Source organism: Gopherus evgoodei, chromosome 1 (genome assembly GCF_007399415.2).
Source record: "Gopherus evgoodei ecotype Sinaloan lineage chromosome 1, rGopEvg1_v1.p, whole genome shotgun sequence".
Lineage (NCBI taxonomy): Eukaryota > Metazoa > Chordata > Testudines > Testudinidae > Gopherus > Gopherus evgoodei.
Window position 1 is genome coordinate 45199698 of NC_044322.1, and position 12467 is coordinate 45212164.

A 12467-nucleotide genomic window follows, 5' to 3' on the forward strand; every position below is an offset into this window, starting at 1 on the left:
TGGTGCCTTCCCCAGTGGGTGGTACAGCCACGCTGGAGAAGCTGCCAGTGTAGGGCACTGGCTCCCACGAGTGGTGGCCCAACATGCTGCTGCTTTCGCCATTGTAGTTCCTTGCAGCTGCGTGGATATTCATATCCACAGATAAAAGTTTTGTATCCACACAGGCCTCTAACCATAATGCTGAAGCTTGTTGCAGCAGTTGTTGGCAAACTGCTGCTTTTTCTATTAAGAACCCAAAAAAGGAATGTTGAGTGGAATAGTCCTCTAATTGTTCACTGAGGGTATATCTGCACATCAGTTAAACACCCGTGACTGACCCATATCAACTGACTAGGGCTCACGGAGTTTGGGCTATGGGGGAGTTTACTTGCAGGGCAGATGTTTGGGTTTTGGCTGGAGCCCAGGCTCTAGGATCCTCCCTTCTTGTGGTGTCCCAGAGCTTGGGCTCCAGCCCAAGCCTGAATGTCTAAACTGCAGTTAAACACACCTGTGGCCTGAGCCTAGTGAGCCTGAGTCAGCTGAGACAGGCCAGCCTCCGGTGTTTAATTTCAGTGTAAACATATCTCAATAGGCCTAATTTCCATCACACCAATTTTGGTTCATTGATTTATGGTCCTCTGCTTCTCTTGGTTATCAGTCATAATTTTAACACAGTCCATGAGTGGTATCAGTAAAATCTTTTCTATTTAAATTAATTGTCAGTCTCCTTCTTACATCCGTTCTTAAACAATTTTATATAACAGATCATTGTGACAGTTTATGAACTAACTTTCACTTTTTACAGTTTTTAGAATTAGAGTAAATTTGTAGACTCTGATATCACAACAGACCCTTACCTCAAAGCCCATATTCAGAACTCCAAAACTTAAGAATTCGAAACAAAATTCTTTGGTCAGGCCAGCCTTCAGGTAGCTGATCAGAGATGACTGCCTCATGCTAGCTGGCTCCATCCGTACACCCAGCCAGCTACCTCTTACTGTTTAAATAAGGCGGTCTTAAAGGGAGCAGGGAGTCTAATTATATCCAGGGTCTGAGCTCCCGGTTAACTGTTAAAGGGTAGTACACTCCTTCACAGACATTATCATAATAAATAAAAGTTTTGGGGTAAGTAACATTTTTAAACTACTAGTACTGAAAACTCAGCTTGGAATCTAAAATTTAATCTGTTTTATCTTGCTCTGACACAATCAGTTAGAATGATTGTACAGTTGGAATTCAGAGGATGGTTCTGTTGTATGGGAGCCAGAACATAAACCGGGTCTGCCCCATTTCTGGCACTGCAGTGCAAAAGCATAATAAAAAAATCCCTTTTCTCAATCTCATCTGAGTTTTCCATTCCTACCTGTAGGTAATATTTGTCTTTAGCCAGACTGAGCAGGGGCAGAACCTAAACAATCATATCTTCATTTCCTCAAGCACTTGCCAGATTATTCTGTCTCCATCAGCAATAACGGTGATTACTGGGATCCCATATTGTAAAGCATAAGCACATTTACTTCCAAAAAGACAGCAATGTTCGCAATTTATTTAAATTCCTAAATTGGCTCTTAGTCAGGAGTTTACTCATAATTAGCTCTTCCCTTGGAGGCATCTTATCAAGATTTTTTTTTAAATCAGGCATTCTCTTAAAATGTCTGTAGTAAAACAGGATTATGGAATATTTTAACTTAGTGCTTTGTAACAATAAGAATCATAGATTATTAGGTTTGGAAGGGACTTCAGGAAATCAGCTAAGTCCTACCCCCTGCTTAAAGCAGGACCAATCCCCAAATCCCTAAATGGCCCCCTCCAAGCATTGAACTCTCAGCCTTGGGTTTAGCAGGCCAGTGCTCAAACCACTGAGCTATCCCTCTCTTCCACTGAGGTGTTGCTGTTGGGCAGTGACCCTATCCTTGATTATCAGAGTAAAATTCCAGCCCCTTCCAAAAGTTAGAAACTAAAAAGCCAAAATGAAAACCAGACTATTTTATTTGGAAGAATATTTGATCCAGGTGGGCAGTAAGAGAGTTAATTTTAGTTATTTACATCTCTCTCTCTAAACACCCAAAAGTAAAGAAATCCAATTTTATTAAAAAGAGAAATCAATGCTTGCCCTCTGTTTGTTTGCAAAAAGAAGTTTCTGAATTTGCCCCTGATCATTTAGCAGGTTATTTCTCCCTAAGTGTTTTCAACTGTGTTAAAACGCCAGGTAGTTCATCCTAAGGAGGAGCAAATAAAGGGGGAAATGAAAATTGAGACAGCAAAAATATTTCTTAAAATAATTATAAAAATAAAAAAAAGCTTTGGTATTTATGTTCAGTATTTCAAGCGGTCAGAGGAAGTAAGGGGGAATGCCCACATAAGGAGAGAAGACTCCAGATGTTTGGCTGGCTCCATGTAGAATGTTTTTATCTGAAGGTCAGTACTAATTTGTCTTGCCAGTGAAGAATAGGTTGGTTGCTATCCTAGAGAGCTTTGTCTCTCCAATAGAGCTACAGATAGGCTATTTAAAAATTAAGACAAAATTGAGGTGTCTTCTGCACCTCTGTAGCTTCTCCAGCATCAAAATGAGTTAGAAGAGCTATTTTAGAATAGGCCTCACCTATAACTTTCTAGAGAGAGAGCTTGGACCCATCTCACAGAAGACCTATGTTGCGCCTTTAGATTTCTCAGAGGGAGAGGGAATATGTTAGGATCCAAAAATAATTAGTCAATTGGCCAGTCAAATAATGTCACAAATGGTCAAATATTTTAAACCACTAATTTATCAGAACAGTAACAAGAGTGACCAAAAAAAGTAAAGAATTTATGATCTCCATTAGGGTTAGGCTTAGGCTTAGATACTTATGTCTAATTAAAAAAACCAAGTTATTTAGCTGAGGTATTGTAATTCAGAAAAATGGACTCAGCAGCAGAAGGGGAAATGGAGCATGAAGGGGAGGACTTCTGCAGACATTTGATGTCACCCCACTCATTAGCATAGAACATTTCATATCAGCAAGGTTTCACTGGGGATAGGTGGGGGTTATGAACAGAATTTTTGTTGAGGGGAGGAGTGGAAGCTTATTTATATGCATTTAATGTGGGTTGTTTGAGAATGGGAAGTGTTGAGGGGTGAACAGCTGTGATACTTTTGTTTAAGGGAGAGGTTTAATAGCTGTGCATCTGTTCCCTTTGTGTTGTGGGAGAAGGTTTAATGACTGAACCCTCATCTCCTTTCTCTAGCTTCCTTCTGTGTTAATTTCTGTATGTTTTGCCAGTTTTGTAAGCTCCGAGGGGCAGGGATCATGTCTTTTAACTTGTGTAATGTGCTTTGTGAACCAAGATGTAAATTGATGGCTCGGTATACAAATAAAGATTATATGTACATACAGTGTTTGTTCCAGAAGATTCTAGCCAATTGAGATACTCAACTTTCAGTTAGTTCACCTTTTTCCCAACAGGTGACATTAGTGTGTAGTAAAGTCTGTGATAAAGACATTTAAGTAGCCTTGTTAACAGTGGCATCATGATGCAATCAAAAAGGAAGGCTAGTGCTTACATCAGGGATATTTGACCACAGTAAAATAATAAGTGGTCAGTTGACACTATTTGAGCAATCAGTTTCACAATATTTTCACTTCAGTTTGTCCTGCTCCTGTCAGTCCCTGTTGGAATACACTTTGAGTGGAAATAATACATAATTATGTGGTTCCTGTAGCATCCTTCCCACCTGATAAGTTAAAAAGCTTTCAAGGGCTTTTGGGATCATTGAGACCATGGATCATGTGCTCTAATTAGTTCAGGGGAAGCTCATGTGCTGTTAGGGTAGCCATCAAAAAATCTGTAGTTCATGTCCATTTCTTTTCCAGCCTTGCTCCCCCTTCCGCCCCCCCACCCCCAAAAAAAGACTATGTGGAGATACCAGGTATTTTTGTAAGGGTTTGGAGTGTACAAACGCCACAGTGGACAACAAGGGGTTAAGGGATTATTTTGGGCCCAGCTAGCCCCACCACATCTGCTGCACATGCTCCATCTGATGGAGGAATTAAGACAGTTAAACAGCTCATTTGGGTGGCAGATCTGGAAGAGAGCAGACTGGCAGCCCGCAGCTCCAGCAGCGTAGAGCCCAGGGAAGCTTAGAGTCTCTGACACAGCTGCCCAAAAAGGGCCCTGCCTGAGGAAAGGAAGGACCCACCTCAGAAACTATCAGAGATGTACCCCTTGCCTGTGGACACTGGTAATCCCTGTTTATTTGATTTGGATTTCTCCAGCAGGGGAAGTCATGAACTAAGCTGACCTGGGTGGTGGGATGAAGAGAGGAAGTGGTCCAGGGAGGGCAGCCTTTGTGGCCCTGGTTGCCAGACTACTGGTAGCCCAGAGGGCCCTGGGTCAGAGGTCAGTGGAGTGGGAGGGCCCAGGCTCCCCTCCCCACAACCTCCTTGCTGGTCGCAAGTTGCATCTTTGACCGCTAGGCCATGCTTCCATACCAAACCCTGAGTGAGAACCATTACAAGTACACATAGATAGCAAGTCTGTAATAAGTTTGGTCTCATTTTTAGTCCAGGGGCACATTTTAAAGCAAGCTTTTTTGGTAGTTGGTACCTCAGTCTAAAGAATAAGGGAGCTAATTGCCCTGTTTTGACTCTCTCTGCAGTTTAGTTCTTCGTGTGGTTGTCTGTCTTCCAGTCATGATATTATATGCTCCCTGGCACTGGAGATCGGAACTTTTTTCTTGCTAGCAGTCTCCTGATGGTCTGCACATGCTCTCAGGCCATCTCCGTCTCCCCCAAGGGCATAAAGAGGCATAGTGAACCAACTGCCACTCAGTTCCTTCAACCATAGCCTTAGGCTAGAGTCAGAATAGTTTAGTGATCCTTTATTTCTGTTTTAAACTCTGGTTGTTTAGTCTGTTGTAAATAGTTTGCGTTACTCAGTTAGCTTCAGATTTAATCCTTTGTTAGTATTTTAGCATTAATTGGTATTTTAAGATTAAGTACCTGTACAGGGTGAGAGGCAGCTATTTGGCTGTGTTCTGTAATTTTGTCAGTTGGTACAAACATCCATCCAGGAGCGAAGCTGTTTTTACAGGAAAACAACACAAACCTCTTAAATGGGGTAGAGCTAATTTCTTTCATCTTGGGAAAAAAGAGAATGATAGGAGGACCCACAAGTGGCACAAAATTGTGTGTGTATGACCGAGACATCATTGAGAGGGGCAACTATACAGTCTTTTCTGACCAAGTAGTGGAGAAGAGGTGAAAACAAATTTATTTATACATAATCTTTTAAAACACCCAACAACGTGCTAGGTGCCTCACTAAATTGTAAACCTCTTCCCTGCCCCCCATAGAACGCAGTTCATATTTAAACATGACATGACAAGCGATGGTCATAAAGCTGGCAAATAGCTGCTCAATAAGATACACATCTTGATTAAAAAATAAATTCTACTTTTTTTTTTTAAGTGCTCAGTTTTCAGAAATGTCAGTTCTCAGGATATATTTGTCAGGGATTTTGAAAGTAAGCTGATTCCTGAAAATCTAAAGCTCACTAATATGTTTAAAAATGCAGATCAGGCAGAGTCAGCAATGTTCTTGGTATCTAGTGGCTTTCCTGCCTTTTTAGTATGCCTCCTAATCTTTGCACTAGCTTTTGAATTATTAAATCTCTTCTTAGTTTTGCAGCATATAGATTATGAAGAAATTTCTCGTGGATACAATTTTACTAAAATTGTGGGAGAAATTAAGAGCTGTGACATGAACAATGCCTTCAAATGCTAGTCCTTAGTGTACTATAAGGTATTGGTTCTCTTTAGTGAAATAGTGTGTGAATAAGATTTGTGCAATTTTATCTTCTACTAATATTAAATTATAGAATTCCAGAGAGAACTGTCTCCATTCTACAGCATTCCCACCAGGCTTGTATCAGTCAGTGCTTTTATGTGGTAAAGACATGCTTCAGTTTTTCTCTTTCAGCACTTGCAGAAAAAGAACATGGCAAGATTCTTAAGATTTTATGCTCAAGGAGTTCAGTCACAAATTTAAGGATGTCCTTTGGAATGGTAGCCAAAGCATGAAGGGGCATACAAATATTTAGCGCATCTGGCATGTAAATACCATTGTAATGTATGGCCAAAGGTTGCCGATCTCTGCTGTAGTGCATAAAGGATCATACTATAGAGTTCTATTGCATTTCATTATAGATGGGGAAGAAATTGATATAATTACCCACTTTAGAGTGTTAAATTATTCTGTAAAATAACTTTCATAATATTATAACCATGCATCAAATCATGGAAATTAAGAACATAAGGCTTTATTAGTGTTAGTCTGCCCTGTTGCTAGAGCATGCATGCTCCCAACAGTACACTTGCACTACTCTTTGTGAAGTCTAGTTTTAAATGCTTCAAGTAGTAGGAGTTCCATCACCTTTTGGGACATTATTTCCACAACCTGATGATCTCACTATCATTCCTTTCTTAACTTCCTTCAGTCACTTACAGCTGTTCCTTCTTGTACCACGCTAAATAATTTCTCCTCTTGTTTTATACCTTTCAAATGTTCATAGTCAGTTAGCACAGCCCTGTTAAACACTTGCTTTGTCAAACTGTACATATTTAGCTGTTTTTATTTCATCTCATGAGTCATTTGCTCAAGTACTCTAATTTTTGTTGCTTTTTTCCTGAACTCCCTCTGTTTTGTGGTGTTCGTTTTGGGTAAAGGTGTCCAGAGCTTCAACGCAGTGTTCTATGTTTGTTTTCACTGGACAGAAGCTGTAACTTGCTCCATGATGTCAGGTTTCTGTGTATGCTGCCCGCAGTCTTGTATTACTACTGTTTTTACTTGTAATTGCTTCCACATCATATTGCAAACTATAATGTAATTTGCTGTCCATTATTACTGCATGTCTCTGTGTGTGTTAATGGCTTTCTTTATATCTCGCATCCATTAAATATAAAAAATGCAAGTTATTATGTCTTTCAAAAAATACTTGTCAAGTTTTTTAATAAATTTGTTTTTGGAAAGTGGAAAATTGTATGACCTGCAATTCTTGAATATAGTTTAAAGTTTGCTCCCCATTACTGTTAAATGAACGTTTCTAGAGAAGTGACTTGTCTTTTCATTGTGACATTAGTGAGATAACCCTTTGACAACAGTGGGCGGTTTTTTAAAAAAAATCAAGATTTTTTTTAAAATTACTCAAGTCCTCCTTTAAATACAAGAGAATTGAGTTACTGTACTCTTTTTAATTGTTTTAGAATCTTCAAGAGCATATTAAGTCATCATATCTTGACTTCATCTGCTCATTCTGGGTTTTGTTTGTTAACTATGACTTTGTGTCTCCAGTGATTGATTGATTTTGTTCATTGTATGTAGTATATTTCTCCTTGCTAACTGGGTTCAAGTGCTAAATGTGGCTCAGTTTTATGCCCTTCTCTCTCAAGGAAAGAAAGTGAAGATAGTTGTAGATCAGTTATTGTTTCAAGTCTTTACCATGATCAGGTTCTATGAGAACACCGAATAGTTGTTCAGGATGAGTATTTTTATTTACTTTTAGTGGCCAGTGTTCCCTCTAATTTTTCCCACACGTGTGCAGAATTAATTTTATGTGCACCAATATGGAGATGATGTGAGACACATCACCTCCATATTGGTGCACATAAGAAAATTAATGTGTTGGGGGTGGAGCCGAGAGGTTCGGAGTGTAGGAGGGGGCTCAGGGCTGGGGCAGAAGTTTGGGGTGTGGGAGGGGGCTCCAAGGTGGGGCTGGAGATGAGGAGCTTGGGGTGCAGTTTGCCCCATGGCTACAGCAGGGGGAGAGAGGATTCCCCCCAGCTCTCTCTCCCTGCAGCAGCACCTAGGCTGGGATGGGAGAGGTGCCTCTCTTTGCTGTGGCAGCTCTGCAGCTGGAGCCGCAGGATTGGCGCTTATCCCTTGGCCTAGGCTGGGTTGGGGGCAGGGGAGGGGCTCCTCTCCCCCAGCCACAGCAGGTCTGTCTGCGGTCCGGACCATTGGCATTGGTCCTTGGCTTTGGGCTCCCCATGGAGCCCAAAGCAGTGAACTGTCCATCACTGGCAGCGTAGCAGCAGCTGTCGGTTCCTTTCTGTGGCTACTGTGTCCCCGTTTCCCCCTCTCCTCTCCCCATAGACACCCTGGGTCACTAGCAGGCAGCAGTGAAGGGTGGAGAGAGGAGCCCTCAGGAGCAAGTGGAGTGTGGGGGGGAGGGAGGTTGGGTGACACCTGACGCCTGTGGGCCTAGAGGAGCGCCAGGGAGGGGCCAGAGAGGAGTGGAGCCAGTGCAGCGGCTGCTGGGACATAGCGCAAGTGAAGGTGGAACACCAAGTTGGCAGGACCCCTGTTGATTGTGAGCCTGGCACCATTATAAACCCGGTACTGGCTGGACTGGGTTGGAACTGTAGGAGGGGCAACTCTCACTGCTGTGGTAGGTCCAGGGCTGGGGTAGAGATGCTTAATAGACTGCTGCGTGGCCACACAGCTTAAAGGGAACGTAGGCAGTAACTCAAAAAATACAAAAAAATTTTTTTCATAGTCTTCAGATTTTTCCTTTATGTTGACTGTTTTAATATTTTTACTTACCAATGGTGTGTGTTTCTCGTACCATTACAACTAAAAATGTCTGTCTTTTCTCCCATCCCTGAGATTGGAACCTTCTGGTCAAGTATGCTAATTTTTAGGGTTGGAAAGTTTAAGGGTAGAGTGATATTACAAATTTAAGGATATATTTCTCCCTGTGTGCATTAAAATAGCAAGGCAGAAATTAAGCAAACCATTTTCAAGTAAGTTCCTGTTGTTTCTGATAATGCATGATGTTTAGGATTAATTTAGAAAACAACATTTAGAGTAAAATGAAAAATATCCTTTCATATGTTGCAATGTTACTATATTGCACAAACTACCTAGGGAAATCATGGAATTTCCTTCAGTAGAGGTTTTCAAAAAGAGGCTGGATAGCTATGTCTTGAATGGTTGAGAAACAACAAATCCTATATCTTGGCAGGGGCTTAGACTAGATGACCTTTGCGGTCCATTCTTACCCAATGGTTCTATGATTTCTATACAGATGATACTTTGCAACTATTTTTTTCTTTTAAATGGAGTATAAAAACAATTGCATTATTATCTTATATTCTTTCAGGTTAAAAATTATTCAATTTTTTAATTACAAATAACACTAGACTATCAGAACTGAGCATTTGATTTTTTTTTTACAGTTGAAGTTTTCAGTTTCATATGTTTGCTTAACCTTAAAGGGTAATTAAAAAAAAATTTCATTGCATTAAAACAGTACTGCAATTTTGGTGTTGCAAATGCTGCAAGAGAATGTTTTAATTGGTTTGCTGCTCCTGAAATTATTGAAAAATTAGTTTTGCAACAGGGATTGAAAAATTTACATACTAGTTAGAGATTGATACAAGAAATAAGTGGTGGGAAAGGCAGGGGAAGCCCACCATTGATGTTTTTATGGGCAATACCATAGTGAGAAACAAAACCCAACTTTTGGATCGCAGAAGAGGAAAATGTGTCAAGATCCCTGTCAAAGTCTTCTTGGAATATTTGTATTCACCAACCTCTTCTGGTTGTAGAGGGGAAGAAAGATTTTTTGTTTTGTTTTTCTCTCTCTAGTCATCCAGACTGTGCATCTGTAGGAGAGTGAGGCTGTGATCTCTTTGGTATATACCCCTCCCACATAGATGGCTGGTGGCTGCAAGGGTAGAAGGTACCTGCTGTTCTGCCTCTCACCAGCTTCCATTTTTGGGTCTCACTCACATGACTAACTACAGTGCCAGCATATGCTGTGGCACACAGCTTTCCCTAAGCAGCAAAAGAGCTGTGAGGAACAGCAGCAGATGCAGGCACTTTGGCTACTGGTTTACAGATCAGGAAGACAGGCAGCACTGATTCCATCTACATTGAGTCATATTTGGAAGGTTATCTTCACAACCATAAGGGCAATAAACTTAATTTAAAAATATTAAGTTTTAGTTTCTGTGAGAATTGATTGTTCATGCTTCTGAATTTCTCTGATAAAATGCCCCATTCACCACTGTGTATTAGGTGCCTTAAGTTTCCAAGCTGTGTTTTACAAAACCTAAATTTTGGATCAACTTTGATCTGACAGCATCCCTTTAACTACTGAGGGATTCAAGGGGGTTTATTGTTTATTAATACATGTTAATTTCAAGATTCTTAAATTCTATATTTTAAGATTGTGTGGATCAAAGTTTGCTATTTATGTTTTTCAGAATTTAAACAAGCAAGCATATGACTTGGCAAAGGCTTTACTAAAGAGGACAGCTCAAGCTATTGAACCATACATTACTAACGTAAGTCAAGATTTGCAAGTCATTAAACACGTTGGTGAAAATAAAATCTTTTAAAAGAGTAATTTATTGGTAGTTATTTTGTTGTAGGTTAGGTAGTTTTTACGATTAATTTGGAACTGTTATATGGTGGTGAAGATCTACTGCATTAAAAATACTATATCGTATTGTCCTTAAAATCTAATACTCAATTGTTTGGAAATTACCAAAGCCATTACCAATTTTGAGGTACTGTTGCAATTTCCTGACCCGGTTGCAAAACCGAAGTGTGCTTTTACCATCATCATCATCATCATCATCATCATCATCATCATTTTGTATTAGGATAGCACCTAGAGATTCCGTTCATGTTAGTCACATTCAGTTAGGTTCTGTACTGATACGTAGTGAGAGACAATCGCCGTCACAAAAAGCTAACAATCTAACTAGACATGACAAAGTGTGGGAGGGATAATAGAGGCCCAGAGAAATGAAGTAACATGCCCAAGATGGCACCGCAGGTCAGTTGCAGAGCTGGGAACCAAGGTCTCTGACTTCTAGTCTGCTGTTTTGCCCATTAGATTACGCTGCATTGTTGGAGAGGTGTTCTATCATACTGTGGGACTTACTTGCAAGTTGGTGTAGACAGGACCTCATACGAGTAACTAGAGAGTTGATCTGTGTTTCTTTTAGGTTCAGTGTTCTAAAATGGAGATCAAAGGAAGTTGTGTGTGTGTGAGAGAGAGAGAGAGAGAGCGGAATGAGAGTTTTTTACAATGATCTGGTGTCAGGGACTATCCCTGTCAAACAGAGGGGATAGTAATTAACATAAGATATGGGGAAAATTAAAATCTAAACAAACTAGCATTGGTATGTAGTCAGTATCAGCAAGTATAGCAGCTTCTTGCATAATTTCTTCACTGGTCTAATCTGATCCATAATCATGATTTAAAATGGAACTGTCCCTTCATCTGAGACAGTCAGATGATAATTTAGGCTCCTCTTAGAAAACTTCCTGGATCCCTCTTGATTTCTGCAAAGACTGAAGATTGTGGTACTGCACCAAGTTGCTAATAGGACTGAACATCTTCTTTCTCAGTTGCTCATTTGTGCACCCTCAACCACTGGCATGTAGGTGTATGCAAATTGCATCTCCAGACCAGTCTCTTTGGCCTTTCAGTGGAATACTTCCAGGAAGCTCCTGCTACGAAAAAAAAAATTGGTTCTGGATTAGGGCTGTTGATTAATTGAAGTTAACTCATGTGGTTAACTCAAAAAATTAATCACAGTTTTAATCGCTCTTTTAAACAATAGAATACCAGTGGAAATTCATTGTATATTTTAGATGGTTTTTCTACATTTTCATATATATTGTATTCTGTATTGTAATTGAAATGCCTATTTTTATTACAAATATTTACACTGTAAAAATAAGTAAAAGAAATAGTATTTTTCAGTTCACCTCATACAAATACTGTAGCGCAATCTTTGTCATGAAGTGCAGCTTACAAATGTAGATTTTTTTTTTTTGGTTGCCTAACTGCACTCAAAAACAAAACAATGTAGAATGTACAAATCCACTCAGTCCTACATCTTGTTCAGCCAATCGCTAAGACAAATACGTTTGTTTACATTTACAGGAGATAATGCTGCCCTCTTCTTATTTACAATGGCACTTTTGTAGCTGGCATTGGAAGTTATTTATGTGCCAGATATGGTAATCCAGCGATCTCAAACTCAGATCACCACAAGGACTACATGACGACTAATACATTGGTCTGAGGGCCACATCACTGAAACCTTTTCATACGACAATACAGAAGTATAGTTTTAAAAAAGTTAATAAATAGACTTTTAATAGCATATTATATAATCTCTTAAAAGTCTATTTATTGACTTTTTAAAAAACTGTAATGCGAAAAGTCTGTGCTAATTTTGACAGTCCATTCCATTTTTGGCCACTTAACTAACCAGAACATCAATATTAGGTTTGACATCCTGAGACAAAACCAACCTGTACTGCTTTCAAATGTTCATCAGTGGGCCTTGACCTTAACACAGATTTGTTAATCTTCATGGAAGAGAAAAACTGTTTATATATACATATATAATCTCACATGCGCACATCGCCATTATCCTTGCAGAAGCAGAGAATAACATGGGAAATGTTTCTTGTGAAAGAAAT

At 39.7% G+C, this 12467-nt stretch overlaps 1 protein-coding gene across 4 annotated transcripts in view; it reads left to right on the top strand.

Annotated features, from left to right (window-relative positions):
• Nucleotides 1-12467, top strand: part of PDS5B (PDS5 cohesin associated factor B) — a 261481-nt gene that overhangs the window by 93314 nt on the left and 155700 nt on the right. For all 4 annotated transcript variants that reach the window (XM_030563149.1, XM_030563141.1, XM_030563158.1 and 1 more), the window contains one exon: nt 10226-10306. In XM_030563149.1, the coding sequence (XP_030419009.1) occupies nt 10226-10306 (81 nt within the window). The remainder of the gene's footprint in view (nt 1-10225; nt 10307-12467) is intronic.